This window comes from Chrysochloris asiatica, unplaced genomic scaffold (genome assembly GCF_000296735.1).
Source record: "Chrysochloris asiatica unplaced genomic scaffold, ChrAsi1.0 scaffold00009, whole genome shotgun sequence".
Lineage (NCBI taxonomy): Eukaryota > Metazoa > Chordata > Mammalia > Afrosoricida > Chrysochloridae > Chrysochloris > Chrysochloris asiatica.
The window spans coordinates 1,208,141-1,229,050 of record NW_006408527.1 but is presented as its reverse complement, the minus strand read 5'-3'; the positions used below and the strand labels follow the sequence as shown (position 1 = coordinate 1,229,050).

General features: G+C 38.1%; 1 protein-coding gene across 1 annotated transcript in view; it reads right to left on the bottom strand.

Annotated features, from left to right (window-relative positions):
• Window positions 1-20,910, bottom strand: part of USH2A (Usher syndrome 2A (autosomal recessive, mild)) — a 1,370,557-nt gene that overhangs the window by 235,034 nt on the left and 1,114,613 nt on the right. The window contains 1 exon segment of the mRNA XM_006834191.1: window positions 6,649-6,756. Within this exon segment, the coding sequence (XP_006834254.1) occupies window positions 6,649-6,756 (108 nt within the window).

Sequence of the window (20,910 nt, the reverse complement as noted above, 5' to 3'; positions counted from 1 at the left end):
AAGCTGCTGATCTAACCTGTAGGCCTTCACTCAAAGCACAATAAAAAGTAATAAAAACAAGCAAACTCAGGATTCTTATATGTAACAAAAACTCTGCCAAACTAACCTAAACAGAGATGTAATCTCTTGGTTTGTGTAACAAAAGAACATTCAGGGTGGGCTGGGGAGAATGGAGACAGACATTGCAGCTACATGCTAAACCACAACAAGGATTAAGGAAAGCCTCCAGAAGCTGGAAAAGACAAGCAAAGATTCTTCACAGAGCCTTCAGAAGGAACATGGCTCTGATGAAAACTTCATTTCAGATTTCTAATTTCCAGAACTGCGAGAGAATCAATTTCTGTTAGCGTAAGCCACTTGTCTATATACTTTGTTAGGAAAGCCGTAGAGAACTCATCTAGAATGGAGGTGAAACATTCTGACAGAAGGTACCCACACAAAGACCCAGAGATATGAGAGCCTGGTGGAACTGCAAGTACTTTGTTCTGGCTGGAGCACTCAATGCCATGTGGGAAGTACAGAAGACCCCACAGACTGGCAGTAAGGAAAACCTGAAGGTCTGCTTTGTTTAATGGAATTTTTGTTCTTTGAAGGGTGTGAGAATTTTTACTGAAGTGATTACTGTGAAACATACCTATTTCATTCAGTGAAAAAGAAAACAGAAATGCGGTGAGGGATATAGAAATGAGAAAAAAATGATTATGGTTCAGGGAAAACAGTTAAGAGAATCAATGGGAATTATAAGCAAAGATTGGACTGAGGTAATGGCAAAAGGGATGCAGAGCAAGCAAAACAAAAACTTCTCAAAAGTTCACGGGATTATATTCTTAAAAGAAAGACCAGTAGGAAAAAAAATCAAAAACAAAAATGTCAGTCTGATTGGCTACTACAAGTTGTTTGCCTGGAGCCATCAAGGCAAGCAATCAAGTCCCTTCAGGACTAACCCCCCTCCAAGACTAAAATTCAAAGGGAACACATGAACAGGCATGTAAGCTTGCTGGTGACCATGCTGGTCCACTGGTGAATGGAAGTGGGAGAAAGGCAGCAACAGAGATATGGGCTGAGTTCAACCACGTTCCATAGACTCCTGTCAACCTGAAGATGAGAGAGAGAAGAGGAAGGGCTGATTGGTCTGAAGTGTGAGACCTGGGGACTCCTGGGCCCAGGGACAAGGACATAGCAATGGAAGGCTAGAGTTGAGAGTGAAGTGTCCAGCTGATATGAAGTGAGGGAGACTCAAAAGAATGCCCAAACTTGCAGATAGTACCCATTTGACCTAGCTTCAATGGCTTGATGATCAGAATTAGACTAGAGGAGGATAAAAAAATTTTTTTGATAAAGTAAACAAGTGTAAATTGCTATAATTTGATGAACTTGACCTATACTTATGGATGTAGTAGCTCAAAACATCAACTGAGAGGGAAGGAATTTTCACATCAAGGATCATTCCTCCCCTCTGTACACAGGGTTGATAGGGATAGGCAACTTAGACACTGGCTAGCTAAAATGTGGGGGTGGGGTGGGGGGCCAATAAAGGCAAGAAGTGATTGGCTTACAAGTTTTCAAGAGGAAGTTTAGTTTCAAAGTGTGCGTGGGGGAAGGTAGAATTTCTACTGAATAATTTCATCTTGTCTAGATAAGCCCTAGTGTGTTGCTGTGGGCATATGCGCCAGACTGTAAAGTCATTTGAACTGCAAGTTCGGTGGTTCAAGCTTACCAGCTGCTCCTTGGAAACCCTATACAGGGTCGCTACAGGTCAGAATCAACTTGACGGCACTTCACAACAAAAGATGGGTCTAGTGAAAGGAGATACAGATGAGATTCTTATGATTCAACAGTGAGTAGCTGTTATCATGACTAATTGCAACTGTCAGAACTTTAAAAAAGGTAGAAGTTTTATAACAAAAAGGGGGTAGTAGACAATTTTACATTCCAGCAACAAAGGACCCTAGGAGCATCAAGGGGGAAGAGCACAAGCTGAATGTTGGACCCTATCCAGAGAAGCAGCGACACCAGAGATGGAGGAAGAGATGAGGACATGGAGAGAGAGAGCAGCTGAAGACTCTAGATTCATGGAAAGAGAAAGGCTGTATGCTGGCAGCCAGTAGGCAGGCTTGCAGAATGTGTCCTTTTGTTGTTTAAATGATTAAATATTCCTCAGTGTTTTTGTATACATCCCCCCAAAAACCCACAGGGAATAGAAGCAAATACTGTTGAATGATGATGCATGTGGAGGGGACTGTAATCATTACAATGAAATGAAATACAATAGGATGAGTGTAAAACCAGTGTTCTCACTCAATTCACAATAATAACGTTAAAAAAAAAAAAAGACATAGAATTATATGATCAAGCTTCATCAATATTTAGGTAAATTTCAATGTATTCTACAGAATAAGTCTCTAGAATAAATTTAAATAATTGTTAGGAATTTCCCCCAAATATCTACAGATAATAATTATAACAATAATAATAATTAAAAGATTGTAAGACTTTATGACCCATTGCATACTATTGCCTAAGGAAAAGTGAAGCATTAATAATTCTACCTTGAGGCATACATAGATGATTAGATGAATGGTGATGCCTGAGAGAGGGAATGAAGAAAAAGAGCAAGCTGAAGGCACAGTGGAGAAGGAGGTGAAATGATTTAAGTGTTGAAATACTTAGTGAGTTTGAAGTATTAGCAAAATATCCAGATACGTGTGGTGCTATAGGATAAGCACTGAACTGCTGACCTCAGGTTTGGAATTTCAAATCCACTAGTTGCTCCTCCACCACACAAATCTGTGTTGGAAGAAGTGCAGCCAGAGTGCTCCTTGGAGGCCAGGATGGCCAAACTTCATCTCTCATACTTCAAACATATTGTCAGGAGGGACTAGTCACTGGAGAAGGATATCATGTTTGGTAGGCTTGAGGGTCAGATAAAAAGAGGAAGACCCCCAGTGAGATGGACTGGCAAAGTGACAGCATCAATGGGCTCAAGTGTGGCTACGATTGTGAGGTTGTCACAGGATTGGGCAGTGTTTCATGCTTAAAGTTGCTATGAGTCGGTATCAACTTGATGGCACCTAACAGCAACAACAGTTGCTCCTGGGAAACCCTATACAAGGTTGCTATGGTTGGAATCCACTAAATGTCACTGAGCAACAACAGTAGACCAAGTATGGTGTTGTAAGATAAGCACTAAATTACTAACCACAAGATCAGTAATTCAAACCCACCAGCTGCCCCTCAAAAATCCTATAAAGGGTCGCTGTGAGTTGAACTGACAGGACACTAAACAACAAAAACAGTAGACCAGTGGATACAAGGGTCTGGCATGCATGACGTGGCCTTGGCTAGAGCTGTCGTATTTCATAGTTACGTAGGATTTAAAGCCAGTACTAGATAATTTCAAGGGAGAATGTATGAAGTTATTGGAGGAAGAATTCATGGAAATAAGATTAAAAGAAATGAAATATGGAGTACAGTTGAGAAAGATCTGTTTTCCTTTTCCATGTTTTCAATGATAGAGAAAAATATAACTGCCATTTTGTATAACTTCTAAAACGGGGTCCGGGTATGGCACTGAGGGTTAATGTGCTATACTTATACTACAAGGTAGGTTTAAACTGTAGGTTCAGTGGTTCAAGCTCACCAGTCGCTCCTCAGAAGCGCTTTACAGGGTCACTATGAGTTGGAACTGACTCAATGACACCTAACAACAACAACTTCTAAAAGAAACTGACCTCTCAGGGATGACAGTGATTTTAAACCGAGAGAGTGATGATCCAATTCCAACTCTTCTCACTTTTTGACTAAAGGTAGAATTGTAGAGATCTTTGTCCAGCTTTGCAATGGCTCGGCAATGTGTATTACCTTTTTTAAAAAAAAAAAAAAATTAGAAAATGAGAAGAATGGTCTTCAGGACAGCTATGAAGAAATGTTTCCTTTAATTCTCTTCATATTCAATGAGGACAGTCAAATGTTAGACTTTCAAATTATGTCTGAATCACTTTGAAATTTAGTTTTATAATTTATTATTTTGGGTTAGCATTTGAAATGATATGTGTCTTTTTACATTACAGAAAAACAACAGAACTTAATGTCACTGCTGGCTTAGCCCCATACAAGTCCCAAATTAAGTACTCAGATTATATTTATTTTGTTGTTGTTATTAAGTGCTCTGGAATCAGTTTTGACTCATAATGAATGACCTTGGATAAGGTTTTGGTGGAGCAGCTGGTGGGTTTGACGTTGTGGTTAGCAGTCCAGTGCTTATCTTAACAGTGCTACACCAGAACTCTAATTTTTAATTTATTTTACATATCAGTTATTCAAAATTACATTTAATAAGAAAATAGACTCTAACTCGATGTTTCTTATGTAGAGGAAAGCCCATTTCATTTACTGTTTCTTTGTATATTATTTGAGTTAAAGGAAAGGTGTATAACATTGAAAAAGAAACCCAGGACATTTCTTTACTCTGCCTTGCATTTATAAATGATACCTTGAAAAATATATATAAAGTATCATTGAAAGTGTAAGTTTTAAGTTATAAAATATGAGCCCTTTCAAGAAATTTTGCTGGGCTAAGTGGAAAAATGAATACCTATTTTCATAGAATTTAAATATATGGATTTGGTGGAGTAAACTAGAGGAAGAGATGCTGTTATTTTATCAGGTTTGAGTTTTAGCCAGAACTGGTTTATAGACCCTTTAGAAATTATCCATTACCATCAAAGTATCCATTTGATAGTTTACCTTTCCAAAAAATCCACTGCTGGTTTCTTCCTTTCAAAGGAACACTAAGCTTTTTGACATGAAACATTCTTTATATAGAAAACATCATTAGTGAATTCCTGGTGAGGAGCCATATGCCCCATATGTGGAATTTTCCATTTTATTCCCCATTTACTGGTAGGAAATTTCAGGTCTAATATTCTGAGGTGCAACAATCCCTTTCATTAGAAGAGTAATGGACAAGTGGTTCAGGACTCTACTGTGGCAATTAAATTCACAGTTTAGGAATGTATTTATGCCTCAGTTTCCCCACATGAAAAACAGGTAGATAACAAGAGCTAACTAACAAAATAATTAGTCGATCACCAGTACAAACTAATGAGTGTATTTTTACACTGAAAGTAAAAGGTATCGATCCCACAAATATATGAGTTTGGGTAATCACAGGGAGGAAGCCAGACAACTGTTGGAGAGTGGAGGGGATTGCAATCATTGAGATGAAACAAAGTTTAAGATTTGCTGAATGTAAAACTGATGATCTTGTCTGTAAACCTTCACTCAATTCACAATAATTTATATTTTTAAATAAATAGTACCATCCAAACCTAGCTCTCATCTTAAAGTTGGTCTATATACTTCCAGATATTTTTCTATACACTATAGGTATTTACTTATAAAAATGATTAACATTTTTGTGTGCTTTTTATATATAAAATATAATCTTAAAAAAATCAAATTGATCATTTCTTTGATTCTAACTCATGGTGACTGCATGTGTATCAGAGTAGAATTGTGTTCCATAGGGTTTTCAATGGCTGAATTTGGGGAGCAGATTGAGGCACCTCTGGGTGAACTTGAACACCAACTTCATTATCAGCTGAGCTTGTTAACCATTTGCAATCCTCAGGTATGACCCCACATAAAAGATGGTCATGGTGGTGGTGGTGGTGGTGAGCCATGGAGTCGGTTTTGACTCATAGCGACCCTGCATAGGCTTTCTGAGGCTGTCGGTCTTTACAGGAGTAGAAAATTACATAATTTCTTCTTTATGATTGCGTTAGCTATTTTAGTTTATAAAACTAGCTTATGGATTTCCATTATGTGAGTTCATCTGAATTTATTTAGCAATTCCCCTATTCATGGACATTTAGATTGCCTCCAACATTTTTCTGGAGCACTTCAAATGATGCTTCTGTAAACGTTCTGGTAAACGCCTCCTAGTGCAGTTGAGGAAGTATTTTTTGTCTGGCATAGTTAGTGAAAATGAAACTGTTGTATCGTGCTAAATTTGCATTTAACTTTAATAGACATTGCCAACTTGTTTATAAGATGGTCCCACTTTACACCCCTTGCCATGTTTCAGATTACATCACTGCCATGGTTCATGTGTCAAAATCTTTCTTCCTCATACTCCATCTCAATAGTCACATGTTACATAAAAACCTTTGCAATTTCCTCTTCTTCTGATTAACCTGAACATTCTGCTCATTTGGTTTCTCTTAACATTCCCTTTCAGATTCGGACTTTTCAAATAATTTTGGTGTACTTGTCCTGTCGTATCAACTTGATTGTAAGTTTTTAAAGGCAGGGGATATTTCAATTAACTACAGTATCTAGCAAAGCACTTGCTATGTAGTAGGAGAAGATTTGTTAGATAAGCAGACAATAATTGATTGCCACAGAAAACAAAATCTAAAAGGTTTAAAGAACTGAAATCAAACTTACCTTGGGAAGCGATGTAAAGTTCAACGAAGACTGAGCAAGAAGTAGGAACCTATAATACTTTTTCTTTGATTTTTGTTCCTATCAACTTTATTCCTTCTTTCTTATGAGAAATTTTACAGCATTTACTTCAAAATGCTATATAAAGACTCTTCCCTTAGTCCTGGACATTGTTTTTTTGTTTTGTTTTGTTTTCATTACCTTGAGGGGCTGCCTGAAGTGTCTGACCTAGAAAATGTTCACTTGAAGTACATCCAGCAGATGTACAAGCTGTAATTGTGAAGCTGTAGTTTCTGTATGGCAGGAGACCTAGAAACAGCAAATAAGAAATAAAGTACATCTTGAGAGGATTATTTATTATCAATTAATTGCCAGAAGTAACATGCAGAGTTGAAGAAATTATATCCCAAAATTTTAACAGCAGAAAATCCACTTTAATAAAGACAGGAATTTCACAGTCAGTTTAAATGTTTATAGAAATTCATTTATCACTGATAAAGTAATGAAATTTCAGTCTTGAAAGAGACCTTAAGTGTCCTGTAATCCATTCCTTCATCTTTGAGCTGATTCCTGCCCAACTGTCACTGATGAGGATGTTCCACCTATGTAATCTAGATCACTGCTTCCAAAGAGCCCATTGGATCTTTGAAGAGCTCTAGAGTTCTTCTTGAGTCCTGGTGTGGTGCTGTAGGATAAGCACTGGACAGAAAACCACAAGGTTGGTGGTTCAAACTCACCAGCCACTCCACGTAAACCCTATACAGGGTGGCTATGAGTCAAAACTGATTATTGAAGGATTCTCTAGGCAAATTATTGAATGATGCAGAAAGCATCAAAAGAAGACGGAAGGAATATGCAGAGTCACTGTACCAAAAGGAAATGGTTGATGTTCAACCATTTCAAGAGGTAGCATATGATCAAGAGCCAGTGATGCTGAAGGTGGAAGTCCAAAGTACATTGAAGGAACTGGCAAAGAACAAGGCACCAGGAATTGATGGAATAAAAATTGAAACTTTCAAGAAGGTGAAGCAGCACTGGAGGGACTCACTCATCTCTGACAAGAAATTTGGAAGACAACTATCTGGCCAACTAATTGGAAGAGATCTATATTTGTATCCATCTCAAAGAGAGGTGACCCAATGGAATTCAGAAACCATCAGATAATATATTTGATATCCCATGTGAGTAAAGTTTTACTAAAGCTAATACAGAAACAGCTGTAAGCATATATTGACAGAGAACTTCTAGAGGATCTAGATGGATTCAGAAGAGGCCGTGGAATGTGGGATATCCTTGTTGATGTCTGATGGATCTTGGCTGAAAGTAGAGAATATCAGAAAGTTGTTTACCTGTGTTTTATTGACTATGCAAAGGCTTTTGGTTGTATGGATCATGATAGGCTATGGGCAACATTGCAAAGTATGAGTATTCTGGAACACTTAATTATGCTCATGAGGAATCTGTACATAGACCAAGAGGCAGTGGCTCAAACAGAACATGGGAACACTGAATGGTTTAAAATTAAGAAAGTTGTGAGACAGGATTGTATTCTTTCACCAGACTTATTCAACCTGTATGCTGAGCAAATAATACGAGAAGCTGGGTTCTATGAAGAAAAACATGGCATCAGGATTGGAGGAAGATTCATTAACAACCTGCGGTATGCAGATGATACAACCTTGCTAGCTGAAAGTAAAGAGGACTTAAAATATTTACTGATGCAGATCAAAGAGCACAGCCTTCGGTATGGGTTGCATCTCAATGTAAAGAAAACAAAAATCCTCACCACTGGACCAATAGACAACAGTCTTATCAATGGAGAAAAGATTGAAGTTGTCAATGACTTCATTCTTCTTGGATCAACTATCAACACTCATGGAAGCAATAGTCAAAAATTAAAGGACGTATTGCATTAGGCAAATTTGCTGAACAAGACCTTTTTAAAGTGTTGAAGATCAGAGATGTCAGCTTGAGAACAAAGGTGAGCTTGACCCAAGCTATGTTATTTTCAATAACCCCATATGAATGTGAAAGCTGGACAGTGAATAAGGAAGACCATAGCATAGAAGAATTGATGCTTTTGAGTTATGGTGTTGGAGGAGAATATTGAAAGCACCATGGGCTGCCAAAAGAACCAACAGATCTGTGTTGGAAGAAGTGCAGCCAGAGTGCTCCTTGGAGGCCAAGATGGCCAAACTTCATCTCTCATACTTCGGACAGATTGTCAGGAGGGACCAGTTGTTGGAGAAGGATATCATGTTTGGTAAGGTAGAGGGTCAGAGTAACAGAGGAAGACCCCCAGTGAGATGGATTGGCCAAGTGGCAGCATCAATGGGCTCAAGTGTGGCAACAATTGTGAGGTTGGCCCAGGACCAGGCAGTGTTTTGTTCTGTTGTACATAGGGTTGCTATGAGTCAGTACCTACTTGATGGTACCTAACAACAACAACAACCACAAGAGTTCTCTTTAAATTATTTGAAAGTCTTTCCTTATACACTCGTAAAGTCTTTGTGTCACTTCATTCGCTGGGGACATACAGAAAAAAGTCTGATTTATTTTCCAAAGCACAGTTTTCACATATTAGTAGACCATTACCAAATCTCTCCTGAGTCTCCTCTTCTCCAGGAGAAGGGCAGAATAGGGGTTGAAAAAGAAAATGAAGGTTAAATTCAACACTGTTGTGTTTTGTTGTTGTTGTTGTTGTTTTAAGTCTAAGACATATTCTAGTCTGCTTCTGTAAAGATTTGCAGCCTCTGAAACCCTGTGGGACAGTTCTGTTCTGTCCTATAGGGTCGCTCTGAGTCAGAATCAACCGACTTATATTAACATCAACCAACATCACCCCCTCTCCCCACTCTGTCCTTATTCATCTTGTGTGCCTATAATTGTACCTTCTTACACTTACTTCTATAGTTTGGGGGGTAGGTTGGTTTTGTCTTTCCCCATAGATGAGATACAATCTGATGAGGGGATAATGCTTTTTTAGTATCAAAATATGCTGCAGCATAGTAACTGCACAATAAATTCTCTTGAAAAAAAAATAATCTAGTCCATTTACAAAAGTTGTTCACTGTTCAACTCTGTGGCTGTTGGTCTTAAGTAAGTCTGCAGCATCCTTTGGCACTAGTGTAACCATTTGCCAGAGTTGACTATGTAGAACTATGCTCCACTGCATTTTCAGTGGCTATTGTTTCTAATGTAGATTGCCAAACCTTTCTTCCAAGGCGCTTCTGAGTGGACTTGAATCTTCAACCTTTCTGTTAGAAGTCAAGGACATTTACTTTTAATACCACCCAAGAACTCTGATTTGTCAAATGAAGAATCACTATATTCACCTAACTTCACAGACTGTCAAGAAGATGGAATGGGTTATCTGGAATAGTGGTTTGTTTAGCAGAAGCAAACTTAAGACATAGAATCTTTCAATAAGGAGTTTATTGAGGCTAACAAGACATTTCTTACCTTGATTTTGGGAAAGTCTAAACAATGCCAAAGTTTACTACTTACTTATTTTTTAAAGAGTATTTACTTACTACATTTAAATGATATCAAATAATAAGGTTAAGTCACAACAGGATTCCAAACATTGCTATAATATAGTTTTCATGAACTTGATCTATATCTTCACATTTTTACTCTTTAGATGGCATGACTTTTCCTCCAAATGTTTGTAATTTTATGCATTTTAACCTTCAAATGCTACATTTTCAAAGATTCTGACCATTCTATTTAAAGTGCCACGCCGTTACTCTTTATTCCCTTACCTACGTTCATCTTTTATAGCATTCCACACTGATGATTTATTAAATAGCTATTTATTTTGTTTCCCTTCACATGATGCAAGTTCCACAGAAAGCAAGGACTTTGTTTTGTCTACTCACTTTATCCTTAGAAAAGTGACTGCCAGAGAGTAGATGCTGAGTAAATTGTTATAAAGTGAATTTAGATATTAATGCACCAATTCATTTAGAATCGGTTAGAATTGAGGTTATTCTGATTTCTCGCTAAAGTAATAATGTTGTATAATAATAATGTTCTGCAGCTGGAGCTGCTCCAAGATTTGGCTTCAGAGCCTTTTGTGTTTTCTTATCAATTTCATGATAAGATGCAGGTACTTATTTGATTATAATCTTCTATGTGGTTGCTATGAAGGATTTACATAATTTTGATATTTGTATGATTGATAGAGGAGGACTAAGATGAAAGATAAGCCACACACAAGCTACATACATTTGATAAAAGTTTATGGGAAAATGCTAAAGATTATAAACTAGAGAACTTAAAAGAAAATAGAAAAGAACATCCTAGAATGAAGATCAAAGGTTGTAGTGACAAGCTGATTTAACCTGCTAATGTTCCCCTTTACTTCCACTACTAAAAAAGGAGGTCGTGGCCTTGTAAAACCTTCTCACCGGGTGAATCCTTTACTCTCTCAATTAGAATAAAAAACACTTTGATAGGAGGGATGATACTTTTGAGTTTTATTTTCTTCTGTTGCAAATTTCCCTTTAATGCCTATTTGAGGTGTCTAAAAATATTTCTTCAATATTGCTGAAAGAAGGGAAAGCCCATAGAAGTGCTCATCAAGGATGTCACAACCAGGATGAAGCTGTGGTGTCCATCACAAGTATGACTTGGACAAACAGGTCCTCCTTCACAATCAATCACATAGCTGTCCTTGCCTACAGCATATACTGCATTCAACAGAAGATTATTCTCTCGTTGCAGAATATTTATAACATGATAATAAAATTAATACCATTTGTGAGCATTAGAAAATTTCTAGAATTTCTGGTAAAAGTGAAGAAATAATTCATTTCTCTCTGGAAAAGTTTTATAAACATAAACTCAGTTCTCTTTCTCACGTTATGTTCTGTCTGGTCTATTTCAGACATATTGTGACTGTTGAAAAAAATTTGAGGATTGATGGTTGGGTGAAAATGAAGAAAATTCCTCAGCAGAAACCAACAACAACAGAGGTATAATAATGCTAACTGGATGAATGAAGGTATTTGCATTGAGGATAGATGGCTAAAAGGCAAATTTATTTAATATAAACATAAAAATTAAAATTGTCATTTCACTACAGAATCTTTCTGGAGGAAAGTCAAGTGAACTCCATTTCACATGTAGCCCAGAAGACTAGAAGATATTTGTTTAGAGATGCTACAACAGTGATGTAGTTACCTCCTTAAGAACTTTTGCTAGAATGAGGAAGGTATACTAAAGGAATTTGTTGTTGTTGCATTGTTGAGTGCCGTTGAGTTGGTTCTCTGTATTGTAACCCTATATAGAGTTTCCAAGGAGTGGTTGGTGGGTTTGAATCACCAACCTAGTGATTAGCAGTCCAGTGCTATCTTACAATGTCATTTGTTGTTACCAGGTGTATAAATAGAATGAGGTGGGTTGGCTCAGCAAAGTATGGGTTATAGAAGAAATAAATGTCTCTTGAAGTAACTGGGGATGCAAAACTCAAGAGGAAGTACAAAACTCTGTTGAATAGAAAGTCTGGTCTAAGAAGTCAGAGGGGTTCATCCACATCATTAAACCTACAGGAATGGATTTGATAAATATGGAAAGGGAGGCAAGGATTGAAAATCAGAGTCAGAGGCATGGGGCTGCCAGTGAAAGTGGGCAAGTATGATGTTTTAACTGCTTGTTGGCTTTTGTTTTTCCCCCACATAGACCTTGAGAATGGAGGGGAGCTGAGAGATGAGTAGAAACTAGGTTTGGGAAGCATTATTTTGTACCCTTGAATGAATTGTGCCTAAATGCTATACCTAACTTTTTAGTCTCATGAGTCAACACATGCGCTTTATTATTAAGCTCATGATTTATAACAAAACGAGTTCTCGATGATGCCATTACAACAATTATTATTAATGTGTAGCCACATACCTAACCACAGCTTCAGAATCCTGTGTACTATATGAGGGAATCATAAACAGTTGGTATTATCTCGATCTTGACGATCTGCTTTTATAAAAGCTAGAAAGAGTCATGAAATCATGGGAAAGAAATTAGTAACATCATGAATATTCCTTTGCATGTATGAAAAGGTTTCATCTTAAATCTCACCAGAACAAGAATTCTTGCTGAGGCTCAAAGAATGAAATAGTCACATAGTGAATGAGTATATCCTATTAAGATGCTGACAAGCCCAATGGTCTCTCCATTAGATTAGCACTACAGTCATTCGATTAGAACTATAGTCAAACACATTGAAATTATCCAATGCCTCCCTTCTCTCTAAAGATTACACAGCATGCGAGAGATCTACAAACTGGTAGAAACCATTGCAACTCCTTTTAAAATGAAAGAAATATACTAGAAGGATTTAGCTCAAACATCAAGCCAACAAAAAAGCAAACTATAAAACAGGGGAAATAAAGGGTTTTTTGTTGTTTCTGTTGGCCCAGTTATATTCCTTTTTCTGGACTCTAAACATCATGTAAATATGTTTTATGAGAAATGCAGTTATGTTCAAGGAAGTTAGTTACTAAATTTCATAGCTAATTTACAAATTGAAGTTTGATGAGAACTCACTACTTGCAGGTACTCTTTGCACTTGACAAACCTGAATATAATCAATGCCCACACTTTTTGCTAAGATATGTGCAATTGTCTGCTTGATTTACAAATAAGAAAGATAACATATGGCGAATTGGAGGAACTTGTCCATGTCCAGAGAGCTAAGAATGGATGGAGTCAGGAGTCAAATCTGGGTAGTAAGGCTGAAAATTGTGGCCCAGAGCAGAGGTGTCAGGCTTCCACACCTGATCAGGAAAACAGCAACAAAGGTAGCTCAAAGTCCAGTGAATTGTCCAGGAATTTTAGACAATTCAGGAAGGGAATATCTATTTAAATCTTTTCATTTTGAACATCACAGGAGTTTGTAGGCTAAGGCAGGGCAGTGTTAAAAGACCAGAGTCTGAAGTTAGACTACTTGAGTTTTGACACTGACCTCCTTACATACCAAGGACAAGTTTTTGGACCTCTAGATGCCTCATTTCCATTATCTGTAAATTGCAGGCAAGATGATGTTGTTGCTTTTGTTGTTAAGTGTCATCAAGTTGGTTAAGGGTCACTCATAGTGACCCCTTATAGAGTTTCCAAGGAGTGGTTGGTGGGTTTGAACCACTGACCTTGTAGTTACCAGTGCAGCACTTATACTACAGCACCATAACAAGACTCCAGGCTGCAGACTAACTTGAAGATATTCAAGATATCTGAATCTGAAATGTTTTATATTCTACTTCTCGTATCTTGTATTTTTCACATTGCTAGAAGATTGGATTACTAATAGGCTTGGCTTGAATACTCTGTGAGGAGAACAGCGCCTACCATAAGGCACAGATGATTTACATACACTGGATGACCTTCCATATATATGACTCTGTGAAACTCAATAAAATCAACACATTTCAACTGGAATTTGCTGTCATTTTAAGTAAGCCCCTATTGGTAGTCCTTAAAATGAAATATACATGAAATATTAGCAACAGGCATTGAAAAGGGCACACCAATTGAAAACTACTCATGAATTGATCAGGATGAGAAGAGGGAAATAAAGAGATGTCTCAAAGGAACCGTTCTGACTGTAACTTAATCCTGAAGTCGAAGAGTAAAAGGAGAAAAGAAAACATCATTCAAGTGCTCAGCATTGAAGAGTAGGAAATGGCAGTTGTAGAGAACAGAAAGGCAAATGCATGGAGAAAAGCCAAGTATTTAACATTTCAGTATAGTGAAGATTACTGTAGCTGCAAATTACCTGAATTTCCCTACAGGGAATCATGGTCTCTTTTAAAAGAAAGAGGCATAATATAACCAAACTCATTACAATTACACTTTCAAGTAACATTACTTTCAAGAGTAAATGTGTGTTAAAAAGGAACTGCAAAAAGTCTGCCTGTGGATCATAAAAATATGATTTGGAAAACAAAACTCATGCTTATGCAAGTTATATTTGACGTGGCTATAAAAAACAGCTTGCTTCTAATTTTTAATCTTCAGATAAAGAGTTAGGAAAAGGCACTTTGTCTATAATTTCAGACAGCAAGTGCTACATCAAAGGATTTAGTCAGTTATTTTATAGCATCATCTGTCATTGTCTAAAGAATTGCAAATTGGTCTACCTACCACACCCATTGCCACTGAGACCATTTGGACTCAGATGAACCCTGTGCTTTTGTTGTTAAATGCTTTTGAGTTGGTTCTGATCCACGGCGACCCTATATAGTTTCTAAGGAGCAGCTGGTGAGCTTGAACTGCCTACCTTGCGGTTCAAACTGACTTTGCAGTCCAGCGCGTTAACCCACAGTGCCAGACCAGGACTCCATAGCAAACCTATTTTGTTGTTGTTAGGTGCCATCAAGTCGGTACCGACTCATAGTGACCTTATGCACAGCAGAATGAAACACTGCCTGATCCTGGACCAACCTCACTACTGTTGCCACACTTGAGCACATTGATGCTGCCACTTGGCCAATACATCTTGTTGGGGGGTCTTCCTCTTTATCTCTGACCCTCCACCCTACCAAACATGAGATCCTTCTCCAGCAACTGGTCCCTCCTGATAATATGTCTGAAGTATAAGAGACGAAGTTTGGCCATCCTAGCCTCCAAGGAGCACTCTGGCTGCACTTCTTCCAACACAAATCTGTTGGTTCTTTCTATAGCAAACCTATAGGACAGAATAAAAATGCTCCATAGGGCTTCCAAGGCTGTAAATCGTACTGAAAGCTACATCTTTCCCCCACAGAATGGACTGTGGGTTTGAAATGACAACCTTTCAATTAGAAGCTAAACACTTTAACCATGGCACCACCCGGGCACCTCAAATCATCCTGAGCTATAATTCCATAAGTCTTTCAATCAGTATTGTTGTTGTTATTAAGTGTGGCTGAGTTGATGCCAACTCATAGTGACCCTGTATAAGGGTTTCTGAGGAGCACTTGGTGGGTTTGAACTGCCAACCTTGTGGTTCTCAGTTCAATGCTGATCCTACAGTGCCACAGCAAGAGGCCTCTATCAGATGGCTAGTGATGAATTCAAGTGGGAAAACCCTGGATTACTTTAAAAAAAGAAGTTACTAGATGTATTGTAAAAAAATTTCCTATAAATGGAAGTATTCTATACACTAAGGACTCTGGTAAGTTGTGAGAGAAAGATGAGGCTTTCTGCTCCCATAAAGATTTACAGCCTTGGAAACCCTATACAGGGCTGTTATGAGTCCGAACCATCTTCGTGTCACTAACAACACCTGTGATACGTAGCAAGGATTTCATGGCAAACAAGAAGCTATTGTCTCTGTCCTTAAAAGCTGTTAGGATAAAATACATACGATGAGAAAAAAGTGTAGGATGCTATAGGCACACATGGTTTTTGCTTACTTTCCCTATATTCTTATGTTGATTTTGGCACTTGGTGGCCCCGTGTTGCAAAGAAGAACTGCACTCCATACAGTTTTCAAGGCTGTGAACTTTTGATAGCCCGTCTCTAGGCTTTTCATTTGAGACATCTCTGGATGGACTCAAACCATCGATCTTTAGGTTAGCAGTGAGTCCTTAACTATTTGCATCACACAAGGCCTCCTAAATATAGAATTCCCTATAAAGAAGTCCTACATTTTGTTTTATTGATGGAGAATTTGTGTTCTCTTTGTTTCTCCTAGAAGCTGCGTCAGTACATTAGCATTGTATTTTCTGCTGTAACCTGCAGCGTGAGAACTTTTTGTGGGCTTCTAAGGAGCTCTGGTAGCGTAGTGGTTATGAATCGGGCTGTGAACCTTAAGGTCAGCAGTTCGAAACTACCAGCTGTTCTGTGGGAGAAAGATGAGGCTTTCTGCTCCTGTAAAGATTTACAGCCTTGGAAACCCTGTATAGGGTCGCTATGGGTCAGAACTGACTCAACGGCGGCACATAACAACAACAAGGGAAATTGTAATCTCTCCTGGTGAATTGAAGGGTCTTTCCTTTGCCAGGATGAGAACTTTTAATTAATTATTTTGATAACATTTTCACCAGAGTTAAGAGACATATTGGCCCTTATCACACCTGCTGCTAAAAAGGACATGCATAATTCATTTTTCTTTAGTTACCCCTAATTATTTAGTTAATCCTTTACCTTCTTCTCTACCTTACTTTATTGGGAGGCCCACCTATAAGGTAGGGGTAACCCAAAGGGAGACAGTGCCATAACCAACATCTGAATTGCTCTGTACAGGATGGTGAAGGTGTTTAGTAATAAATGATATGAAAAGGCCTTTTATTGACAAGCTGCCATGTGCTGTTTGCATTAGTGAATATGAGAAGATGATGGTTGCGACTCCGTTTTCCCCACGGTATTCAGCTCAGTGAGATAGCAGAAAATGCTTCAGTTTACTTAAAGCATTGATAACACCTCTAAATAATTAACTGAGGACTTCCTGTCTTCAATTACTTAATGCTTTTTTCTTTTTTTTTTTTTAGCATCTTGAGAGGATTATAAGCAATTTATGGATTTCATGTGATGAGTGCAATGGCCACTATTCCCACAAAGCATTTACAGGATCATGTTTCTAAAGCTTTGATATAATTAAAAATAAGCACGGAGACAATGGGGCTGAGGCAAGGTGCTCACGCTCCCTTCTGTCATTTCTAAGGACCTAGATTTGCGGGCTCCACGAAGACTCGCACTACAGCTTCATTAGTGTTCCACAGTTGCTGAGGGAATGCCAACATTTTGGAAATGATGAGAATATCAAAACAGTTACTCTGAGGGCTTCAGGCATGCTCGTTGATCAAACATCTAAAATGGGATGTGAAATAGATTTGATGACTTTAGCTCATTCCAAGAACTCAAGAGAGCTATCATTCACTTTATTAAAAACTTCTGAACTGAATTTGGTCAGTTGGCTAACCATGAACTGAATTCCATTCGGCCTTGCAGATAAAATGCTTCTATTATATAGGTCTCAAGTTTTAAATTATCTAATGCCTAGCACCATTCCTGTCCCATTGAAACTATATATAGGAGGCACTATACTTTGTAGCAGGACCTCTGGTAGCATAATGGTTATGAATTGGGCTGCTAGCCTTAGGGACAGCAGTTCAAAACTACCAGCCGTTCCACGGGAGAAAGATGAGACTTTGCGCTCCCTTAAAGACGTACAGCCTCAGAAACCCTACGCAGGGTCTCTGTGAGTCGGAACCGGCTCCACGGCACATACTAACAACATACTTTGTAGGAGTCCTGGTGCGGCACTGTGGGCTAATGCACTGGACTGCAAAGTCAGTTTGAACCATTCAAGTACCACCAGCTGTTCCTTGGAAACCCTATACAGGGTTGCTATGGGTCGGAACTGACTCGATGGAACTTAACAACAACAACAAAAACGGTACTTTGTAAGTTTTTCCAGTGGGAGGTTTCTGGCTTCATTCTGCGAAGAAATCCCTATTTAGGAATTAGTATTGTTGTTGTTGTTATGTGCCGTGGCGTCAGTTCCGACTCATAGCAATCCTGGACAGGGTTTCCAAGGCTGTAAACCTTTACGGGAGCAGACTGCCTCATTTTTCTCCTGCGGAACTGCTGGTAGTTTCGAGCTGCTGACCTTGCGGCTCGCAGCCCGATTCGTAACCACTATGCTACCAGAGCTCCTTAGTATTACCCAAGGAAAATACTCTCTCATCTATTGAAAACAGAACTTTCATAATTTTGTCAGAATTAAAATTTTGTGGAGAAAAATCCTTGTAATTATTTAATAATTAATGAGGCTATCAATCCTGTTGTTTTGAGCATTACGGTTGAATTTGGGCTGTTGGCATATACATGCCAGTTTCTAAAAAAATGCAAATCAGTATGTCTGGCAACAATTCAATGCCAATGCTGGTTCAGTCTATAGATACTGTAAGGAGAAAAAATGTTTTTAGCCTTGTATCCTGATTTATTGTGAAATGTTTACTGGTACAAAGTCTTATTGCGCCTTAACTGGGCTTTCAAAATTCTGTAATTAACACTCCATTGACCACTCCAAAGCATTCTTTGATTTAAACCATTCTGTCTTGTAAAGAGTTTACCAATTACACAGTATTTAGAATTAGTTGCCAATGTTCTCCCTGATCTCCTAGTTTTAGAACAGGATTCTTACTTTAGACCTCTTCTTGTTGCTGCAATGTTTCATCAAGTCGGTTCTGACTCATGACAACCCTGCATAGGGTTTCTGAGAAGCGGCTGGTGGGTTTGAATTACCAACCTTGTAGTTAGCAATCTAGTGCTTATCCTACAATGCCACAACAGGATTTCTTGGGTGATGTATATTGTTAAGTGCTAACCAACCAACCAAAAGTTGATGGTTCAAACCCACCGAGCTGTGACTGGCCATCTGCTTCCCTTAGGTTTTATTCTGTAACACATGGAGGGGCTATAAGTCATAGTCAACTGGAAAGCAACTGGCTTGGTTTATAATCCAGACAACGGCAAAATGAAAATCTACACCAATATTCTAATTCCCATACAGATGGAGGGAATGAATACAATAAACTACCCCCTGAGTAAACTAGTTGCCTTCCTCATCTCTCAAATGTGGTCACTTATTGTATAGGGATGTGATGTGAATCAAGTGAGGAAATATGTGGCTATTCAAAATTATAAGACCACCATACAAATATACAATTTTTAAATGTAAAATATTATTTCATCCATTTGTGATGATTTTCATTCTAAGATATAACGAATAAGACTTAAGATAAAAAGAATAAATCTGATCATCTGAATTGTTTGGGGCATTTTCCATCTCCATTATCAATAATTTAACTCAAGATCTTGAGATAAAAGGGGGCCAACATTTTGTGCTAATCCGCAAAAGTAAATGAAGCCCCTTCCACAGGCTTCTGGCACTTTAGGGGAAGCACTATGGAAATATTGTCCATAAATGCTTGCTGTGTGCCAGGGAATCATAGAGTTTATGAACAAAATACAAATTGATTTTTTTTTTTATTTTTATTTTTTTACCTGTGTTGTATAACCTGTGCTTTCTCTTAGGAAAATGACAGGTATGCTGTTCTTGGTCTGTCTGCACTTTGGTGTGGCTTTCATTATCTGTGGTATAAAGAGCCTATCTAAGATGTGGGGTCCAATGGAATGATTCTCACTTAGCAGGACTTGGAGGGAGGTGGCTGACAACAGCAAAATTATAAACTTTAAACGTATCTGGTGGAGGAGATTGTAATCATTGCAATGAAATGATGAGTGTAAACCAATGATCTCCCATGTAAACTATCACTCAATTCACAATAAAAACTTGAAAAAAGAAGAAAAACAAAACAAACAGACAAATGTTTTCTCAGAGGCTACATTTATACAAATGTTTGGGAAGCTTCAGTAGAATCAAATAATGAATTAAGCTACTAAATCTCCCAAAGCATTATTTTCTATAAAGCAAGAGTAATAATCCTATCTACTGCACGGGCTTATTATGAGAATCAAACTATATCGTGCTTGCAAAGTGCTTAGGACATTATTTGGCACATATTCCACTTACTTGGTGTGGTGCTGTAGGATAAACCCTGAACCTCAAGATCAGTTTGAACTACAAGGTCTGTGGTCCAAATTCACCAACCACTCCTTGGAAACCCTATACAGGGTCTCTATGAGTTGGAACTGACACAACAGCACTTAATAACAACAACAAACTTATTTGGTCTATAAACATTTCTTAAGCACCTACTGATGTGACAAATTTCTAAGTGATGGAGATACAGTGGCATGGGAGGTAAGTGATTGGCTGCTAACACAAAGGTCAGTAGTTCAAACCCACCAGCTCCTTCCTCCAAGACAGACTGCTTCAGTAAAGGTTATACACTATGGTTTGTACCCTGTCTTGTAGGATCAATAAGAGTCAGATTGACTTGATGGCAATGGGCTTGTTTGGTTTAGAGATACAATGTAGAACAAGGTCCCTGCTCTTCTGGATCTCAAATTCTATAAGGGGAAGCAAAACAAAGAAAACTGAACAGTAAAAAAAAAATAATAATAAAAAAGGAAAATATCACAATGAGATGTCTGTAAGGAAAAGAAAATAAGATGATGTGATGGTGCTTTATAGAATCTACCCTAGACTGGGTATGGAGAAATGGCTTCTTTTCATAAGTGACATTTAATCTAAGACACGTGAACTGTGATTATAATCACTAGTAATAAATATTTAACACTATTGCTAAATAATACTACTATACTGTACTGTTATATTCCTAAAACTAAGTATAGTAAGTAATGTTATTGATTAAATGTGTGGTGAGACCTGGGGACACATGAGCCCATGGACAAGGACATAGCCACAGAGGGCTAGAACTGAGAGTGAAGCATTCAGCTGATATGAAGGGAGGGGAGACACTCAAGAACAACCAAACTTGTAGTCCATTCGACCTAGCCTCAATGGCTTGTTAATCAGAACTTGACCAGAGGAAGATTAAAAAAAAAAAAAAA